Raw genomic sequence first — 21,904 nt, 5'->3', positions numbered from 1 at the left:
GAGAATTTGATCGCCCATCACTTGGTATGATTAAACAAAAATAAAAAGGCTACTGTTTTGCTTAGATTACACAACTTCTCGATTGGAGATGAGGAGACACCGAGACAGTGCACAAGTTCAATGTACATTTAATGCCCTGTATGGAGAGCCACGTCCAAGTTCTGCCTTACAAAATTTATTGTTCATAGTTGACCAAAGCCCCAAATTGTGCATTGCAAAATCCCACCGAAACTAAATATGTTTATCAAGAGAATCAAGTGAACAAAACAGGAAACATTACCCTAATTAATTGAATACAAGGTAGTAGCAACGAGTAAGGCCATACTAAAACCCTCTGTAGATAACAACGAAACAAGGCAAAATGGCCCTAGGATTAGATACATACAACTCGTCCAAATTAGAGTAAACCTCCATGCCAGTTGCTACTGAGTCATAATCCTCAGCATTTCCCTCCATGCTCTTCTTAACCCTGCCAGCAATCACCCTGCAAACCAGCATTGCCCTCTTTTCACTATCACCATTGCCGTCCTCTGATATTGTAGCTTTGTCATGTGCCTTTCCACTTGTCGCTGTAGTCAAAATCCCATGCCCATTGTCATCTCGAGTGGTGGATTCTTTGAAGCCATTCTTGATAATGCTACACACATTACAGTGTGGAACTGAATTGCACAAATTAGAAGAGCCATTTAGGCCTAGTGAGCATGCAAAGGTGGTGCAGTGAAACCTGAGGAGCTCATTGCCGTCTGCTATGCAACGTGGCTGTTTCTTGGGAAGCTTGGTGGCCTTGGCTTTGATGGAGTCTCTGTACTCTTCAAACTTGGAAATGGTTCTTTGGGTATTATGGACTTTGAGGATGCGATCTATTTTGCAAATGGAGGCTTGTTTCTTTAGCCAGCTTGATTGGAATATGATTTCTACTATGTTCTTGCTTGTGTCCTCTGAACTCAGTTCAGATACTGAAATTTGATTCCAAAATTAGGGAGTTAAGGATTTGAGATGGTAATGGTGCACATGCATGGATATGTGTGTGGTGGGTATTGAGAATTTTGAAATTAGTTTAAAACAATGCATTGAAATAAACGGAGCAATTAACTCATGAGCCACCAAAATATATTGGAATAATGGATGAAAAATAAGTTCCTTTTCAATAAACAATATTATGAACCACAAATACACTAGCTAATAGATAACTGAAAGTGAAAATAATGATTAAATGGTAGTTGGATGAACATGTATTAAGAGTTGAAGGAGATGGTGAGCTACCTGCATGTCTAACAGCCCGATGAAGCTCCAGATTTTCAGCTTTCATGCAAATCTCACCACATTCAGGGCACGCACAAATGCTACCCCTCAAGGAATGGTCTCTAGCAATTCCAAGAACAGGATTCACTACCATTCTACATTCATAGCAACCAGAGAATCTACTGAATGGCATTCCTCTGAAAGAACTAACATTACTGCTGGAGAAATTAGAAGATGCAGAAAGTGAAGAGTTAGTTGAGGAAACAACCCCATTGATTTCATTTAAAGGACCTTTCATGGATCTGCTTGAAACACTTTTACCAGCTGAGCCCATTGAAGCCCTTTTCCTTTGGACTTCAATGGAAGCTGTTTCAGGCCTGTGCATGACCTTTGAGTTGCTGCATATTGAGCCTGAACAGTACTTCATTTTCTTGCATTTCTTGCTTGTTTCCTCCAGCGACTGGTCTTGATGCTGGTTATGTTTTTTCTCCTTCTTTGATTGCTGCTGCTGATCTTGCTTTCGATGCTGTGGTTGCTTCTGTTGCTTTTGTTCCCGCTGCTGCTGCTGCTGTGTTTGGATATGCTTGCAGCCAAAAAGGCCTCTTACAACAAACCATGAAGGTGGTTTTTCTGTTTTCAGGGGCTGGTGGTTTTGATTCTGGTTGACTTCCATGGTGGGTTTTCTGGATATTTTTGGTTTAGCCATTGGAGGGTGATAGAATACTGAAGCTTGAGCTCTTTTGTCACATGAGGAGAAGCTTCCTTTTGTAGGAGATGTAGTTCTAGATTTTGGTGTTTATGGAGTCTCTGATATGCATGTGCAAACTATGATTTATAGTAAACTAATAGCCCTGGGCATGCCATTGTTCATGATGGGAATCTGACCGTTCATTGCATGAAAGAGATACTTGGATCAGTTGAAGAAGAAAGAAATATGGGCCCCTCATGTTAATTACTACAAGGGTTCTGTCTCTTTGTCCAGTAGGTTAGATCAGTACTTCAGCAGTATGGGAAAAGTGGATGGTCTGCACAAGAAAATCATCAATATTAAATATTGATTAACAGTTCCTGTTAGGTTATTACATCAGCAAAAACTTCCCAGTTCCCAGGTTCAAAAAAAAAAAAAAACATGGATAGAACGCCTTAGTACACTTATTAATTAAAATTTGATACGCACGAGGCACAGAATTTACACAGAGAGACACCACGCGCTCGAATTCAAAGTGAAAGTACTGTGAAGTAGTTTGGAAGGATGGTAATTATTATATTTTAAATTGTTTTTTATTTAAAAATATATTAAAATAATATTTTTTTAATAAAATTATTTTTAATTTCAATACATTAAAATAATTTAAAAACATTAAAAAATTAATTTTTTAAAAAAATTATAATTTTAAAATAAATAAATTCAACTGCATTTCAAACCTATATTTTAATAAAAATTTTGAAGTGTGGCTCAACTGACTAGTTAGCAACTAGTAAGCATTTACCTTAGATTCAATTTAAAGAGTAATATGTAATTTCTTATGAATTTTTCAAGATCAAGATATAAACATATATTTTTTTTATGAATTTTTGAATCTCAGTGTAGAGACGGCCCCATTATATCACCTTAGAATAAATAAAAAATTCATAAATTTGCATAATACTAAAAATCATGAAATTTAAAATTATTTTATTATAATACAGTAGTAGATGGTGCAGTGGCGGTCTGAAATTGTGTTCCAACAGTGTTTCTAAAAAAAATTAGAAATTTTTAATTAAAATTAATTTTTTATATTTTTGAATCGTTCTAATATGCTGATATAAAAAATAATTAAAAAATAAAAAATATATTATTTTAATTTATTTTTAAACAAAAAAACATTTTAAAAACAGCTTTGTAAATAAAATAACCAATAAAGAAACAAACGTTGCCATTCATAAATTATCCTGGTAAAATAATAGTTGTCTACTACGAGCGTGTTTGAAAGTGTGGTTGTGATTGTTTTTTAAAGTGTTTTTCATTCAAAAATATATCAAAATAATAATTTTGATATCAGTGCATCAAAATGATTTAAAAACACCAAAAAATATTAATTTAAAATAAAAAATAATTTTTGTTTAATTTTTTTCAAAAACATCTTTAAAACATAAAAATAAACAATGATAACTAAACAGTACCTTAGAGATTATAAGTAAACAATGATCCGATACAAGTGCAGATAGACGGTGTGGATGGCTCATCGAGAGCCTTAGCTTGCCTTATTGCCATCCCAAGGTGAATTTCTTGGCCTAAGTGCTGCGACGCATCATGAACAGGGCACTCACTAATTACGCCTTAATGGTCCTTCTTACGGGGAAAAGCTGACGGATTCCCTTTGCCTCAAAATCATGCGAACACCCATATGCAATGGAATAAAGTTCTTTACTTTAATAATTCGTGACTATCAAAAATCAAGATTTCACCCCTCTAGTTCTCAAAATTACCAAACTGTCACCTGTAACTTTTCATCTTCTACATGTGTCCAGGACATCTCTTAGCTCTAGCAAGTAGTAACCGTTACTGATACGAGCATGAAATCTGGGAATTACAATTCAGCCTGCTGTGTGCTAACCTTCTTGATTACTAGCCGCTAAAGCTAGGGCAACATCTGCTTTAAGTGTTATGGACTTTTTCTACCACACTTTAGACTGAAATTTACAAGTCCAACAGGTTTTTTAGTGTCAGCAAGGTCTTTAAAATCTGATTTTCAAATGAGTTTTTATAATATCACGTGGATAGTATTAAATTATTAAAAAAAAAGTTGATAAAATAACGCCTGGGGGAGCCATCCAGGGTTTGAATTTCGAATAAGCATACTCATTTGCTGCAATTAGGCTTGTTTTAAATCTATAAAAATAAAAAACAAATAAAAAGTTTAAAGCTAATGCTAACTTATCAGACAGAGATGACGATCCCGTTGTCCCACCTGAAAGCATAATGAGTGCATTCTGAGCTCATAAAACATGGAGCAATGGGCTTTCGTCAAGGTTTTTTTTTTTTTTTTTGAAGCCGTATCATATCATGAAACTATATGCATCATGCATGTTGATATTGGTATATGGATAGGGGTTAATTAAATTCATGTTAATATTTTATTTTACTTAGTCTAGAAAGTATAAAATTAATGGTAAAAATCCTAGTACCTACAAATCAATATTTCTTTCTCTTTAATCCAGGAAGTATATTAAGTCTGACCACTTGTCAAATTCACATTCGATTATATTATCAGCATATTATAGGTGTGGGCTCTTCCAAAGCATAAGTATATTAGGGTGCGTTTGTTTTCCGGAAAGTGGTTTCCGGAAAACCACTTTCCAAACTTTCCTGTGTTTATTTGCCATTACAAAAGTTGGTTAACGGAAAACACTTTTCAGTCAAATGAAAATTTGGCTTGGTTTCAAGGAAAGTGTTTTCCTTTTATTTTGGGCGGAAAACAATTTTCGAAAGTTGTGAAAAATTTAGAAACGTCATATTATTTGCTGATTATATCAAATTTGGTCCTCAAACTTTTAATTGCTATATATATATATATTGTTTTGAATATTTTTTTTTTCAATTTCATCCCTTAAAATTTAATTTTTATATTAACTTTGGTCCTCATTTTTATAATTGTTATTTGCTTTTCCCTTATCATTTTTTAATTGAAATTTTTTATCTATCAAATTTGATCCTCATTCTTTTGATTGTTACTTATTTTATTTGAAATAATTTATAAAATGTTAATTCACTACAACATTCAACAGTTTTACTGACGGAATTTTTCCGTCGGCGTAAGACACATATTCCGTCGGTAATTAATTTACCAACGAAATCACCGACGGAAATGCTCCGTCGGTGAATCTTTCATCGGTAATTTTTTGTCCGTCGGTAAATCTGTTGGTAATAAAAAAAAATTATTACCGACGGATTTACTGACGGAAAAGACGCGTCGGTAATAATATTTTTTTATTACCAACGGATTTACCGACGGAAATTTATTTAAAAACATTTTAAAAAAATTCATTTTATAAAATTATAAAATAATTAAATTAACATAAATCAACACTCTATAATATATACTAAAAATGCTTGGAAAAAAGAATAAGAAAATCAACTCAAACAAATTTGCAACAAATAAATAAAATGAAAAAATAAATTCAACTAAAAAAATTCATATGAAAAAAATGAAGTTGCAATTGCCAAAATTTAAAAATCCTATAAATAAATCAACTAAAAATTGATCTCATATGAAAACAAATCTCACAACAACATTTATACAATTATTAAGAACAAAAACAATTAAAAATAAAATAAAAAACAAATATAGTGAAAAAAATCATGAAAAAAGAAGAAAAAAGAAAAGTCTTACCTTAATGTAGTTGCAAGTGAAGCTAAAGAGAGAAAAAATAAATCATAAAGCATATTAATTAAAAAAAAAACTAAGAGGATAAAAGAAAACAGAAGAAGAAGACATACCCGAGCATGGAGGAAAAGAGAAGGAGACGAGGAGAGAAAAGAAGAGAAAGAAATAGATATTGATGTTTTTTACATATAGTAAAGAAGAAGAAGAAGAATAATAAGAAATAAGTCTGTCTCTTGTGAAATAAGGGGATTCAGGTTTTTTATTGGGGCTCGTTAGCGACGGATTTACCAATGGATAATTGAATATTAAATTTTTTTAATTATTCCATCGGTAATATTTAATTTAAATTTTCAATTTTATAAAAAGTTTTCAGAAACCGCCAACAATTACCGACGATTTTTCAATCCGTCGGTGATTTCGTCTGTAATATTTAAATGAAAATTTTAAATTAATTGAATTTTTTCAGAAAACCGCCAAATAACACCGATGACTTTTCAATCCGTCGGTGATTTTGTCCGTAAAGAACAACAATTAACAGTGCAATTGAAAAGTGAACAGTTCTGGAGCTCTCTGGAAAATACCGACGGAATTTTCCGTCGGTGATTCCCTTTGTAATTGACATGATGAACAGTGTTCACAATTTACCAATGAATTTACCGACGGAATTTATTCCGTCGGTAATTTCGTTGGTAAAAATGACACATCATTATTGTTTTTTGCTTTGTTTTAATTTTTTTTCCCAAGGTAATTCCCTAGGTATATACCGAGAGAATATTTCCGTCGGTAAAATCCCTCGAAAATTTACCGACGAAAATATTCCCTTAGTATTTCCGTTTGTATTTATCGATTTTCTGGTAGTGATTATTATTATTTTAATTTCTTCATCTTTCAATTTTTTTTCATTTTTTTATTTGATCTTTATTATTTTGATTATTATTTATTTTATTTGAGATAATTTATGAAATTATATTTTTTTCAATTTCATTCTCATTCAACTTTTTAATTTGTAAGATTTGTTCCTCATTATTTTAATAAACTTGAAAAAAATAAAACATTAATAAGTTATTTTTCACCTCATTTTCCATGACATAACCAAACACTGGAAAATGTTTTCCAACTTATTTTCCATTACACTACCAAACATAAAAAAAAAAAATTCACTTCTGGAATTCATTTTCCCAAAGAAAACTACTTTCCAGCAAACAAACGGGGCTTTAACTCATAACATATTGCTTGGCTACAATAAGAAATTCTTGCTATAACTCCATTAGGGTGTATTGGTGGTGAGAGAATGAGAGAATGAGGCAAGAATTTATGAGATTAAATTGAAGTTTCAGCTGCCATAAGAATCCCCCTTCAATTTTTAATGAGTCACCAGCTGAGTTCATGAATCTCACATCAAATTTAGATTGAAATTTTAGATTAGATTTGAGCTTTTCACGATTGCACATTGCGATGAGGTGTTTGAACTTGGTTGTTTTATACTCTCCTACAAAAACAAGTTTTCTATCAAGATAATAAACCCTCTGATATTTAAATTAATAAATTACATAAGAGAAATAATATATAACCAAGAAACTCAGAGCTTAATAGAGTATATGTTTAGAAATTGTGTGATTATATTTGGTATTGTGTTATGAACTATCTAGTTACCTTGTGACCCAAGATATTTATACATCTCGGTCACATGAAATCACCTTATGAAATGTGAAATTGCAGACACCTGCATAGGATAATGATGGGGAACAATTATGTAAGAAGGGTTGGTAGACGTAAGTGATTGGCGATAAAAGTTGACATTGTACTAATAAGGTGGGCGCCAAATTTACATAGTTATTGATTAAAAAGCTAGGCATTGCACTCATCTTTTGGAGGCCGTAATACTTTATTGTGGTGTATGTGCCAACATGAGCTTTCTAGAGATTGGCATAGGAATTGAATAGAGGCTCACAACTAAATATATACAAACACACACACACATCTTACATTATTTAATTTTTAACAAAGCAAATATTAATTGTTGAGAATTAAAAAATAAACAGTTCAAGCGTTTGGGCTTGGTGGTCCAATAAGCCTAAGCCTTTTAAAATCAGCATAAGCACGTGGGCCTGTCAGCACATGCTCGCACAGTTAGACCTTTATTTGTTTTTATTTTGAATTGGATGGACAACACAATGTCCGCTTAAATTTGCTTTGAAAAAACAAAGCATATGACACATTATTTGCATGCCCATATTTCAACCACTGTATAGGTGGCTGAAAATTGAGTTATGCAATTTTTTTTTTATCTTAAAACCTAAATTTTAACCTATTTCCACTTAAAAACACATGAAAAACACTTATAACCTCAACAAACTAATTTCTTAACTAAAAACCACCCCTAAATTGGTTTAAAAAATCAAACTAAAAGATCTCTCAACCCCGATTTGTTTTTGTTGGAAGCAAAAAAAAAAAAAAAAACCACTCCAATGATACTTCTCTTGTCAAGAGAAACAATTTGACACCAAATTTGGCTATTTTTATGAATAGAGTCAGGAAAATCAATCTCTTTAATTCTCTATTCTTTGTTATTTTCTAAAGACTCTCTCTCTCCTCTCACAAAATTAGGAATTAAAATATGAATAAAATCAAGTTTTGTACTAAATCATATAATTTTCAAACTAAAGGGATCAAAATAGAAATTGGAAAAAATCTTAAGGCTAGAAGGTGTAGGCATTGTGTTTTTTTAAATGGACTTCTATTTTACCAAACTTCTAATTTTGATCCCCTCATTTGTTTTTTCATAAACAACAAAATTGAATTCTTCTTTGAAAAATCAAGGACTAACCCAATATCATTATTTTTTTTAGACTGCGATAACCCGAGAGAAAACAATATAAAATAAATTAGCAAGCTAAATCACCAATCAACATAATGTAAAATGATGGAATTAGAAGAAAAAAAAAACCTTAATTGTCTGACTAAAAAAAATTACGGACCAAATTAGAAATTTCTTTCTTTTTAAATAAAAGGTTGTTGGTTCACTTTACTTTCAATTTTGATCCTCTCATTTCAAGTTTATCACAAACAACTACACCAAAATCTTCTTTGTAAAATCAAGAACTAAATCAATTCCAAGACTTTTTTTTTAAACTATGAAAACCCAAAAGAAAGCAATATGAAGTAAATCATCAAAGCCTGATCACCAATCAATCCAATTTGAAATGATAAGATTAAAATTAAAGTTCAATCACTAAAATAAATAAGATCTAAGGAAAAAATTAAAAACATTGTACAAATCCACCATGTTGTCATCCAAGCCACAACAAAATATTAAAAACTTTTAGATTTTTTTAATTTAATATATATAGATATTTACATTAATCGAAAAAATAAAGAGATCTTCTCTCTCTCTCTCTCTCTCTCTCTCTCTATATATATATATATATATATATATATATATATATATATATATATATATAAAACTACCTATGGACCTGTGCTATATCATGGGCCCTTTTTTTTTCAAACAAAAAATAATGCTTAAGTGCCGCAAATGCATTTCAAAGAAGGAAAACAAATCCGTGACTTAAGTCATAGATTTGACTGGATCAAATAAGTTGTTTTTATTTTAATTAGATAATAAAAAATCAGCAATGATAACATATGAACTAAATTAAAAAATAATAATCATGATAACCCGAGAAAAAATATTTTTCCAAAATGAAACAATGATGTAGCTCATTTTCTAGCCCATTAAAACTGAAAGGATAAAATTGGGTAAAAAAAGACTTAAAAAATCAACTTGGGTTCGCATGAAAATCTTATAACCCTGATAATTAGGGCTAAGCAAACCAGGGTTTTCCTGCTAAACTCATGGCTTAGGTCATAAGATCAGGATAACCGGATAAAAAAGAAAACAAAAAAAATCACAAAGCCCATTTTTAAAAAATCAGCTTGCGTTAACTTTTCCAGCCTGTAATCCGGGTTATTAGATCGAAAGCACCCTATTTGAAAAAAACAAGAAACCCAATTCTCAATCAATCAATCAAATGTTGATGGATGAAATTGAAAAAAAATTAATTATACAAAAAGATTCATGAAAAATTAGTAATTAAAAGAATAAGGATCAAAATTGAAACATAAAAAAAATTATAGAGCAATTAAAAGAATGAAGACTATAATTGAAATAAAAAGAAAATGGGAGGACACCTTTTAATTTCACCAATGAATGAAATTGAAAAGAAAAATAAAAAAATAATTTAAAACAAACAAAGAGCAATTTAAAAAATGATGATTATAATTCATATACAAAACAAATGGGAGGAAACCTTTTTATTTTGGATGAGGAAGCACGAATCCTGAATCCAAGAGAGAGAAAAAAAGGATGGAGAAAGAAAAAATCTCACCGCTGCCCAATCATGCACGAACAACCATGGACGTGCCACCCCATTGGAAATGCCCTCACTTGACGATGCGAGAGACATGACGGTCGAGCATTTTTGGGAGCCAGAGGAGATCGAACATGCTGCTTGAACACAACCCCCCCCCCCCCCCCCAACACACACACAATGACACGTGTTTTTCAAGTGCTGACTCTTTTTTTTTTAATTATTTCTTGTACCTCTAAAAAGACCAAGCTGATCCTTATTCACATTGATTATTATAGCAAAATCAAGGGTAAAAAGTCTAAAAAGTATGATAGACTCAAAATTATTGTGCTTGAAAATTGAAAATAATGAAAAAAAACCCTTCAATTTAAGGTTTTTTTTTAATGCAATACATTCATTTAATGTTCATTTTTAAATTGCAAAGACCAATCCATCCCATCCAAATCAACATTGACAAATGAATCCTCATGAAAAAACCATCTTATCCCAGTAACAAGTTCAACATTTTTAATAGAAAAGATGAACTGATAAAAATAGAATAATATGTCTACTCACACGCTATAGTGTTCTGGCTTTGGTTAATTTTCACTCCAATTATATTTATGTTCGGTCAAGACTCTTCACTCGAGGTATCCTATCTTCGTACATTCTTGGGCTTACCATGGAAGCAGTGGCTCCCCAATTATAGGATTGCCTGGGTCCTCGGAGAGGAGAAGGGCTACTTCACCAGGCGAAAAGGTTAATGCCCAATCTAAAGGTACTTATCCGGAATGCCCAGCAAAATGATTGGTCTGACAGAAGTAGCCAGGTTTTGTCATGATGATTCTCACTTATATCATTGCCCACTTCCTCGAGAAAATTTGTGCCACCATAGCTGCAGAGAGAATTTTCACATACACGATTAAGTTTCAAAATTATTCGGTAAAATTGAACTGGATAGAGCAGATTTGAACAGGACAAGCTGTTAGAAAAAAAGACAGAACTTTGGACATGAGATGCATCATATTCGAACCAAACTGTACTAAGATTGTTCTGTATAGACTCTTGTTTCTCCTCTATACCGTCTTGTTTCTCCTCTATACCGACAGCGGCAGCAGTAACAAATATGGGGTATATGGTTGGAATTGCTTTTCAAAATACTTTTCGTTTGAAATATATTTTTTATTTTTTTAAAATTATTTTTGACATTAGCACTTCAAAATAATTTGAAAATACCAAAAAAATATTAATTTAAAGCAAATAAAAAATTTTCAATTTTTTTTTAATATTTTTAAAACAAAAAAATAAACAGGAGATAAATACTCTTGTACATTCCAAGGAGCCCGGTTAAAAAGAGGAGAGAATTTCTCAGAGTCTCGAGATAGGATTTCCAAATTCCAGGCGGTCTAAAGTGGTATTGGGCTCAAAAGGGCTAATTGCTACTCCAATGAACTTCACTTTTGGCCCAAGTGTCTGAGAATATGAAGGCTCAACTTGCCCGATTCTATTTCCTCTATGATTTTGAGCCTGTTCAGTCCTGAAATGCAATGGGTTTTGCTTTGCCTATACAAAAACTCCTTTTAAGACAAAATCATGGAATCTGCCCATATTCTTACAAAATATGACGTGGCATTTCATTGTATAAAAAGTTTTCTAAATTATAAAATATGAATATTATGATCACATTATTTAATGAAAAAATCTCTAGAAGAGCAGTACTCTACTGTAAAATTTATACGCAAAAGAAATTAATGGTTATTTTTCTCTTAGCAACTCCAACGGAAATGCTAAATCAACAAGTAAAATAGCATTTTTTCTCGACGAGATACTAAAGCTAAAACATGGAAAATGTATAAATAGATTGTTAAAATAGTTTTTTCTATTGGAGTGTAGATAAAAAGAAATTATATTTACAATATATTTTAAATTCCATATTAACTATTTAGATTTTTTATTTAGCATTTGCCATTAAAATACTCTTAGCGGTTTGGAGAAAGCTTTTGAGTTTTCCACTTACAAATCCACGTGTTAGAAAGCCCAGTATTAATATTAGCCTTAGGTGGTTTTTAGATGAGAAAAAGTAAGGGGCCCAATAAAGGCCCAAATTCAGAATTGAGTCGAGAGCGCCAACAAGTCATTTCGAAACTTAAGACGCTCCTCTCTCCCTCTGTCTGTGTTGGCTTTGGCAGGAGTGGAAGAGCGATTGTGGTTGGTTCCACTCTCTGTTTGACACACAAACACACGCACTCAAAAGTTCTCATGGACATCACACAAACACTAATTTCCACAAATTAAAATCTTCATTTTGCTCTTTTACTTCCGAAATCGTCCCTCTCCTTGACGGAAATGCCGTTCAGATCCGGTCATGGACAGGGAGGCTAACCTTCTGGTCCCATCTGCACCTCCGCAAAGAAATCTCGTTCGTCCCGTCACCAACGCCGCCGACACGACGTCTTCTTCCTCCTCGTCCTCCTCCCCGCCGGACTTTCTCCGGCATGTCCAAGCCGCCTTCAAGCGCCACCGCCCCCTTGGTACCACCGCAACTCTCTATCGATAACTTTTTTTGTGCTTTGTGTCTCTCTAGATTTTTCTTTTACTAAGAAATTCTGAATATTAGCCTTAGGTGCTAGTGCTCAATTTTGGCACATTTATTTATTTGCTGTCATTTACTAAAAAGCTAAATGAAGGCTTAATCCAGGAATCCTGATTACCATGTCTGTTGATGATTCTATTATTAAAATGGAATTAACTTCTTCAATTTGGATTCTTTTTTATTTTTTTTGAAAACTGTGAACTTAATGCGTTAAAAAACGAAATAACCGTTGAAGCTCTAAATAATTGATATGCTCGTTTTAGGTATAATGCAGACGAGTAATAGCACTAAGCCTAGACGTACGTTAATTCCAAAACGTGAAGCGTCAAGAACTGTAGCTTCAAATGCGGGTCCAACTACAGGCACGAAGAATTCTCAAGATGTTGTTCCATTGAGTAAAGACTCAACTTTGCCAAAAAAGAATCCAGTTACTGTTATCAGGGAAAGTCATGAAGATGCGTCAATCTCACCTCCTTCGTTTCCTGGAACAATCACGAAGACGTTTGATGAGAGTTTCAATCCCTTTGATGCACACAGAGAGCAACCAAAATCTGCTATCGATACTAAAGAGAATAATCCGATGCCCCTGACATGCATAGAATCTCAACTTGTTGAGGGTAAGAGAAAAGTCCAGTTTTCGACAGTGAACAACACCATTTCCCAGGGTAATATGCTGTTCCTTGCTGTTTTTAGTTGTGGTTTGATAGTTGGTTTTGCTGGATTAGTTGTTTGTCTGTCATCTAATCCGTGATGCTGTGACAAAAGTTTCTAAATTTTTTGCTCTAGATATATATGCTCTGTTATCTTCTAACTTGCAGGGGCCGATAATGGAATGGCCACTGGATTGGAGAACTTAACTTCTCATATGGGTTCACTTGCATTGACAGAAATGGAATGGGATGTGAGCAATCAAGTAGAGGTGTCAAATGTGATCAATGATGAAACAAAGCAGCAGAACATGGAATCAGATCTCACTTTGAGGTCCGATGGAGCTGTACCATCACTGGCAAAGAGAACAATGGTTATTCAGAATCAGTTGCATCAATTGAGGAACTTTTTAAGCCAACCAGCTACTCAATCTTCTGTTGTTGGACCATCTTGTGCTACCACAACATCTGTTCATTCTACTTCAGCACCCATGCTTAACTCGATGACATATTGCTCTCGTGAGAGTGGTTCTCAAGCTGCAGTTGAGCCTTTGAGGGATGCTAATGCAAATTCTCAGAGCTTTACTCCAGGGAATTTGGAGCAGCTGTCACCTCCTACATTGAAGGACACAAGTGGCATGCTAATTGACCTGAGAGCCGCTGCAACCCGGCCTTCTACCTCTTCTATCCATTCCCAGTTTAAGGACCTGCCTAAGGAGCAACAGAGAGGTGTGCCTGAAGTAAGTGACATTGCAAACAATCCTTCACTTGTTGTTGATAGGTCCACTGAGGATATTGAACCAGCAGATGATGGTGCTGCTGTACAATCTCAGCCTCCAATGTCCAAAAACCCATCTTCAGATGTGAAGTTGGAGCCTCCTAAACATGAAAAACAAGAAAAAGTTTCAAGTAGTAAAGGTGCATCAGTGCCTCGAAAAAGGAATCTTGACCCTGACTTGTTCTTTAAAGTTAATGGGAAGCTCTATCAAAGGCTTGGTAAGATAGGAAGTGGAGGAAGCAGTGAGGTTCACAAAGTCATTTCATCAGACTGCACAATTTATGCACTTAAGAAAATCAAGCTCAAGGGTCGTGATTATGGAACTGCATATGGTTTTTGTCAGGAAATTCTTTATCTAAACAAACTAAAGGGGAAGAACAACATTATACAGTTAATAGATTATGAGGTATTCACTTACAGCCTTAAAAGAATCATGCACTAATCTCCGATTTAATCTGGGGCAATATGTTTGCAATAGAATATTATCATGTTCTCTCTGTTTGTCCAATTTACACGAACTCGATACTTTGTGGTTGCAACATAGGTGCTTTGAGATCTCATTACAGAAGATGATAAATCTTGTCTCGGAATAATATATCTTTTATACTTGAGCTTGGTGTTCCTTTTTCTTCTCATCAGAATCCATATTTCCAAGGCTTGGCATCTATTCTTGCTTTATTTTTATCTAGTAGATCTCTAATAGTCTCTTTTGGATTTAGGTGACAGATAAAACTTTGCTCCACGAAGTCATGAGTGGCTCTGTAAATAATAAAGATGGAAGAGTCAAAGATGATGGGTGTATATACATGGTCCTTGAATACGGGGAAATTGATTTGGCTCACATGCTGTCCCAGAAATGGAAGGAGATGGATAGCCCCAACCAGACGATAGATGAGAATTGGCTGAGATTTTATTGGCAGGTCCTTGGGCTACACCTTATTTTGCTTCATAGTTGCAGTTTTGGTTATAGCAACACTCTATAGCTTTTTCTCATAGTAATCTAGATATTAGTGTTTATTGCTAAAAGAAAGTCATTGTAGACAGTGGGGACAATGTTTCTTTGTTTCAATGAAGCATTGTAATGGTGCCCCTGCTCTCATTCTTGAGACTTGGTCTGCATCATGGGGTGGATACTGGATAGGTTTCTAATGTTGGCATGATGTTGATTATATGGCATTGTTTGGTTTTCCATCTTTCTCTCATATTTTGTATCGAAGGGTATTTGGCACGGATGAAGAAACACATTTGTTTTATATCACTGATGCAACATTGTCTTCATAGTATACCTATCAAGTAGCAAATTTACATCGTCTTCAAAGCACACATTACTTGTTGGTCTTGTTCATAGTTAATTAAATGGCAACGGGGATTGACATTATTTTGTTCAAATATTTTGCAGCAAATACTTCAAGCTGTCAATACCATACATGAGGAACGTATCGTGCACTCTGACCTGAAGCCAGCTAATTTTCTTCTTGTCAAAGGTTCTCTGAAGTTGATTGATTTTGGTATCGCCAAAGCCATAATGAGCGATACTACTAACATTCAAAGGGATTCACAGGTAGATTTTACTTATTCCTCACATTTGGTTTTCCAAACTATTATTAGATTTATAACCTGTTTCTTCGCTTAAAATTAGTTTTTATTTGTTTGCTTAAAAGTAGTTTTTAGAATTATTTTTTGATGTTTGGTAATGTCATGAAAAATAAGTTGAAAAATACTTTCTAGTGTTTGACTATGTCATGGAAAATAAGATAAAAAATATTTTTTTAATTTTTTTCAAGTTTATTAAAAGAATGATGGTCAAATTTAACAGATAAAAAGGTTAAAAGGAAAATGAAATTGAAAAAAAAAAATTTCATAAATAATTTTTAAAAAATAAATAATATTTAAAATAATAGAAACTAAATTTAACAGATAAAAAAGTTGAAAAATGATGAAATTAAAAAAATATATTTTATAAATTATTTCAAATAAAATAAATAACAATTAAAAGAATGAAGATCAAATTTGATAGATAAAAAATTTCAATTAAAAAAAGGATAAGAGAAAAAAATAACAATAAAAAGAATGATAATCAAAGTTGATATAAAAATCAAATTAAATCAAATTCTAAAGGATGAGTAACCAGGAAACTCCGTTCTATTGAGAATATCTCCTGGAGTTTTAGCTCTGGTGGTCAAGTAGTCCTTTAGCTGCCTGCCTTGATTCCCGCGTCATAGTAGCTAAGCGTAATAAGACATTAAAAAAAAAAAGATTGAAAACAAAATATATAACAATAAAAAATTAAAAACTAAGTTTAATATGATTAATAAATAATAATTTTTATAAAGTGTTTACAGTCCAAAATAAAAAAAAAATATTTTTTAAAAACCAAATTATATTTTTCTAAAAGTATTTTTTGTTGATTAATTTTTTTAATAGTAAACATAGAAAGTGATTTTATTAGAATGCTTATTTCACCTTGTTGCCCATCTGTGACTGACCACATGTTGCCACTTTAGAATCTCTTTTGTTCTGAATATTTTTGAATAACGAGAAATCTGTGAAATACGATTGCCTGCCAGTGGAAGGCTTTCTGCGTTCAGTCAATCTACGCAGGGTGAATCGGTACCCAATGAACCCCTGAAAGGGCTGCTGTCCGAATGGTACACAAAAGCGACGAAGTTGCTTTGACTACAGAAATGAGGGGATTGCTTATTTGTCAATTTAGCTTATTTCAAAGGTTTTTTAGTTCGTGCTATTTTGCTTAGTGGTTCATATTCTGTTTCGGCAGGTAGGTACCCTAAGCTACATGTCTCCAGAGGCATTCATGTGCAATGAGAGTGATGCTAATGGAAACACCATAAAGTGTGGTCGGCCATCAGATATTTGGTCCCTCGGCTGCATCCTCTACCAAATGGTGTATGGAAGAACCCCTTTTTCTGCGTACAAAACATTTTGGGCCAAGTTCAAAGTTATAACGGATCCAAACCATGAGATAACTTATGAGCCAGTTTCCAATCCATGGCTTCTTGATCTCATGAAAAGATGCCTGGCTTGGGAGAGGAACGAGAGATGGAGGATCCCTCAATTTCTCCAACATCCTTTTCTTGTTCCACCAGTACCGACTCAACAATCTGAATCTCAGAATCAAGGTTGTGAACTGCTTCAACTTGTTGCAGAAACTTGTGGCAGTGACCAAGAAGCTTCTATGCTGTGCCATGAGCTCCAACAATTGCTTAACCCAGGCACTCTCATATCCGAGTCATTAACATCACGAGACCAACAATATAAGTTGCTCTCTCAGATGTCTAAGCTTTGTTTTCAGCTCCGGGAATGTTTAGCAAAGTCAGAGGGATTTTAGGAATAGTTTCAGGTGTATAAATCCATGTTTGAGGTAGGCAGTCAACTCCGGGAAGCTCTTCTCTTCGGGGAATATGAGAAATCATGGCCGTCGTACCCTTTATAAGGTGTAATCATCCCTGTTGTTTTATTTTGACTTCGAACAGAAGTATTGAACTCCAATTCTTTACTTGTATGTATCTCCTTTACGGACCCGATGAATGCGCGCAGTGTGACATTGGATGTAATCTTTCACATATACTTTGAGCAGCATACATGACTTGATTCTCGGCTTAACTGGAATAGTCATTTCTCATGGATCTTCTAAGACATTTTGCAACACATTGGCTAGGTCAACAACGAGCAAGTAACGATAATAAATATATATATATATATATATATATATATATATATATATATATATATATATATATATATATATTATCGTTATATATGGTGGCGTGAGCACCTTTAAGTAGTTTGCCTGCGGTTCCCTTGTCGCAGAGAATTTTTGCATCCTACAATTGATTGATTGTGGAAGGCCCTAGAAAAAAACGAGAGCCAGTTGTGAGCTCCATGATCACCATGTAGCCAGAGGTGAAATACGAACTATGGAGTATTAACTGAATGCTTCCGTGAAGTCTGCTAATAAGGGCGTACCCTATCTTTCTGGAGAATCTTGGTATCTCTAGCATTATCCTTGGTCAATAACAACATGGTTCTAGATGTTCAATGTTGGAAGGGAAACAGGAATGCTAAAAATTCCAGTTTGAGAAAAAAGTGGGGAAAAACACCCTGTAGCTTGGAGCACATACTCCCAGTTTTCAGCTTGTGAACCGGGCAGGGAACTTCGAGACGGATTGCAGAATCTAGGCATAGTGTGATTGATCGGCAGAATCTTTTTTTTTTCCCTGAAAGGAGTTCTAGCGGTAGGATCCAGTTCGCAGACTGGAATAAACCGACATTTCTTTTCATCCATTCAAGGCATGTTACTCATCAGCTATTTATTTATGATCCCCACTGAGAAAACAATAATAGAAGAGAAGGGATAAAGGAGAGGAGACAATGAGATGCCTCGTGTAAGAGAATTGCAAGCTTTAAACGACAAATAACAACTTTCATTTTCATATTTGTATAGGCGACAGTGAGGCATCTGTGTCAAGATTCATCTCTGCCAATCACAGCAGCATATAAAGATGCAAAATTCATCACCACAGCCCCAACTCTCAAAATTGGACAACTTTGCCGTGGTAATATTTCCCACGTGCCCATTTCTTTCCTTTATAACACAATGATAGAAGACTTGATCCATTAAAAGATTGCTGGAATTTTCGAATTATGTCTTCTCTGCATCATGCTAATTACCTTCCAGCATTCCTTGCCTACGGAGACATGATACAGTTCTGATCTGTCTGAGCTGCCTCTACCCATCATTTTACAAAGTCTAAGCTGTAGCATGCTCTCTTCTACTTGAATAGTTAGAAAGCTTCTGTCTACCGAACAACCCCCACAGATAATACTTTCCCCGATATCCTGCAAAAAGATCATTCAAGCATTCATTCAGTTCAATGAGAACAGAGACAGACAAAGATAACACGTAATGGCAGCAAAGCTTACTCCAGTTCTGCAAAGGTAATTGAAGAGATGTAAAAACCAATAATTCTGCATGCTCAAGAACAGCTTTCAAGGCAAGGTCTTGTTCAATTATATTATCTACTAACTCATCAAAGGCTCGTTCATCTCTGCAGTAATTGAAGAGAGGGAAAAATGGTTCAAGGAATTAAAACAGGATATAACTCATCAAAGGTCTAGTTCAATTATATTGTCAGAAATGGAACCTCTCTTTTTCCGGGAAGAAATAAAGGCCAATATCTTCAGCTGTTACATCTGAAGTACCAAACTTTTTCGGAAACACTTCATGCCTAGGAAGCATTTCTATAGAAACAGATCCTGGCAACAAACTAGCTGTCTCACGAACTTTTGGGGATGCTTGGTTAGATGTATAGGCCACCAGTCCTTTCATAACATCAAAATTTCCATCGTTGATAGTAAAATTTCCCCTGCCAAATTTGCAAAGAGAATAGGTTAAATGCTCTGTACAAGTTAAAGAATACACCTTCCCCACCCAAAAAACAAAAAGGAAAACACCCAAAGTAAGGAAAGGAACATGACAAAATAAAAAGAGAACCCGATATTCTTACCTCCATATGGGATCAAGAATTGGCTGTGCATTGGTGTTGAAATCCCGATCTAAAATTTTTGGCAGATCATCAGTGCTATTTTGAGAGGCCTCTTTTTCAATACAATTTACCGCTTCATTTGAGCCACCCCCAACATCCGGAATCAATCTATTCTGATCACTTAAGTTCTGATCCTGTGCACAACTCTCACTGCCAGACAGTGTATTCATGTTCTCCTCAAAAGGTTGCTGTACATTAACATTGGAATCACGGTCTGAAATTTTGGGCAGATCACTCTTGCCATTTTGAAATGATTCTCTTTCAACAGTTAATACCTCTTCATTCGAGCCACCCCTATCTTCTACAATCATTATACCATGTTCTCTCGTTTTTTGATGCTCATCAGAACTCTCACCCCGGGCCAGTGTTCTCCTTTTGTCCTTATGAAGGTGAGAACAGTCTGATTCTTGATCAGTTGAGTTAGTCAAGCAAACCCTTTTAGCTGCCTCTGCCTCACCAGATTGCAAAGAGGGACCCCTTTTTAGTCTCTCTACCTTTCTCAGAGCTTTCAAGTATGCATCTGATGCCTCCCATTTCTGTTTCCTTACAACTTTAACTGCTTGATCACTCGTTAATAATTGGGTATAACTAGAACTGTCCAACGTATTATTATGTCCGCCATCATTCCCAGATAAACAAAACCAACACGTCCAAACCACATCCTCATCAAAATCCTTGGGAACAACATCTAAGCAGTAGCTGAATAATATAAAAAAGGAAGCACAGAAGTTACTAAAAATACACAGATGATTTCGTGTACAGTCACAACATAAGTAATAAGCAGCAGCAGTGATGATAATCAATTTATGCCGATTCTTTCCTTCTATTTTGGTTGCTTCATTTCTGGGTCTCAATTTGGCATCAAGTTTAGACAGTAAGACATTTAGAGCTACCAAAAATCAATCTAATCATACAATCAAATAAAGGCAGACAGGAGGAAGCTTACGTGTGTTCAGCAACAACTTTACACTTTACACAGTAATTTAGAGCCTCCGGATAGCCACGATCACCGCACTTTTGACAAACTGTATTCTGCAGCAAGTCAACAAACATATCAAACACCTGCGCCGCCACATTGGCTTTACACAACAACAAAAAATGCTGAGATAATCATTGCTTAACGTTGCACTCTTTAAAGGCAGGCAGGTCGGCGAGACTATCTTGCCCTAAAATGTCCATAGAGCAGGTCTGTTAAGGTTAGCTTGCCCTAAAATGACTCCAGGAAGCCAGAATCCCGCATCGTATTAAGGTGAAGTAGTTGTGTGTCATGATACGACATGGGCATGGTATCTCGTACGATCTAAAAAAGAGAAAACTCAGTTTGATAATTACTGGGGTGGGAAGGGCTTGCAATTCATTTATTTACAATACAGAGATGATGGTTTTGTAAAATTTAGAAACACAAGGGAAGCCAGATCCAGTCCAAAGAGAAAGAAAGAGTATGATTTGCTATATATAATCAAATCCATATGAAATAATAATAATAATAATTGAAAGAGTGGGATTAGGATGTAACCAAAAGGTAAAGCAAGGAAAGACGAGAAGAATGATGACTCAAAATGGTAAAACTAAGAAAATTACCATCGAATGTTTCTCCACAAGAACCATTTGCATTTGCCTTGTTGTTTAAGAGATTGAAAGAGAGGATTTGGGTAGTCAGGCCATCTGATCCGAGTCTTATTAAGTGATGCTCATCCATTCTCTTGAAAATCCTAAGCTCACAGGAAAAAAAACCACCATAAAATCCACTCTCTTTTTGCCATCTCTCTCCAACATGTTTGTATTTTAAAAAAATTAATTTTTATTTTATTTTTTTACTTTAAATTTTTTTAAATTTATTTAAATTAATTTAAAATATCAAAAATAATTTTTAAAATAAAATATTATTTTAATATATTTTTAAATAAAAAATATTTAAAAAATAATTATAATTATAAGCTATAAACATCCAAATCATTTACAATGTATTTGTAGTTATTTTTTAAAATATTTTTTATCTAAAACTATATTAAAATGATATTTTTTTATTTTTTAAAAATTATTTTTAATATTATTATTAAAATATTAAAAGAATATTAATTTAAAATATAAAAAACTTTTAAAATATAAAAATAAATAGGAATTAAACAGCCCGTTGCTCTTTAATCACCCAGCCGCTGAGATAAAGAGCGTATTTCACGCGCTCGGCAGGAGGCGCTCACGTCCCAGATAATGAAGCAAGTGGCGCATGGAGAAGTAAAATCATAATGATGTCTCTATGGAATATGAAAATGACTTGTAGATTCGGATGATCTTGCAACTTTAATTAATAGATAATCAGACATAAACTCATCTTCCTTTGATTGGATTCTAGTTCTAGTATAG

At 34.0% G+C, this 21,904-nt stretch overlaps 3 protein-coding genes across 6 annotated transcripts; 1 reads left to right on the top strand and 2 right to left on the bottom strand.

Moving 5' to 3' along the window:
* Positions 1–205: 205 nt before the first annotated feature.
* LOC7460936 (uncharacterized) lies at positions 206–2,118 on the bottom strand. The gene is made up of 2 exons (XM_024601300.2): positions 1,264–2,118; positions 206–956 (listed from the first exon to the last, which is right to left on the bottom strand). The coding sequence occupies exons 1-2, from the start codon at positions 1,946–1,948 to the stop codon at positions 325–327; spliced, it is 1,317 nt and encodes a 438-aa protein (XP_024457068.2). The 5' UTR covers positions 1,949–2,118; the 3' UTR covers positions 206–324.
* A 9,998-nt stretch (positions 2,119–12,116) lies between these two features.
* Positions 12,117–17,616, top strand: LOC7469131 (serine/threonine-protein kinase MPS1). 2 transcript variants are annotated; one of them, XM_024602068.2, is made up of 6 exons: positions 12,117–12,489; positions 12,815–13,216; positions 13,439–14,382; positions 14,696–14,896; positions 15,376–15,537; positions 16,753–17,616. In XM_024602068.2, the coding sequence occupies exons 1-6, from the start codon at positions 12,324–12,326 to the stop codon at positions 17,320–17,322; spliced, it is 2,445 nt and encodes an 814-aa protein (XP_024457836.2). In that variant the 5' UTR covers positions 12,117–12,323; the 3' UTR covers positions 17,323–17,616. The 2 variants fall into 2 exon arrangements, with proteins under 2 accessions (XP_024457836.2, XP_024457835.2); XM_024602067.2 differs by having other exon boundaries at positions 13,370–14,382.
* A 780-nt stretch (positions 17,617–18,396) lies between these two features.
* LOC7469130 (uncharacterized) lies at positions 18,397–21,298 on the bottom strand. 3 transcript variants are annotated; one of them, XM_024602070.2, is made up of 7 exons: positions 21,122–21,298; positions 20,663–20,840; positions 20,487–20,572; positions 19,502–20,239; positions 19,139–19,360; positions 18,918–19,042; positions 18,397–18,833 (listed from the first exon to the last, which is right to left on the bottom strand). In XM_024602070.2, the coding sequence occupies exons 2-7, from the start codon at positions 20,717–20,719 to the stop codon at positions 18,745–18,747; spliced, it is 1,317 nt and encodes a 438-aa protein (XP_024457838.2). In that variant the 5' UTR covers positions 20,720–20,840; positions 21,122–21,298; the 3' UTR covers positions 18,397–18,744. The 3 variants fall into 3 exon arrangements, with proteins under 3 accessions (XP_024457838.2, XP_024457840.2, XP_024457839.2); XM_024602072.2 differs by lacking the exon at positions 20,663–20,840; XM_024602071.2 differs by lacking the exon at positions 21,122–21,298 and having other exon boundaries at positions 20,663–21,092.
* Positions 21,299–21,904: the final 606 nt, after the last annotated feature.

This window comes from Populus trichocarpa, chromosome 5, assembly GCF_000002775.5.
Source record: "Populus trichocarpa isolate Nisqually-1 chromosome 5, P.trichocarpa_v4.1, whole genome shotgun sequence".
NCBI lineage: Eukaryota > Viridiplantae > Streptophyta > Magnoliopsida > Malpighiales > Salicaceae > Populus > Populus trichocarpa.
Note: the sequence above shows the minus strand (reverse complement) of the source record. Positions and strands in the feature narration are given on the sequence as shown.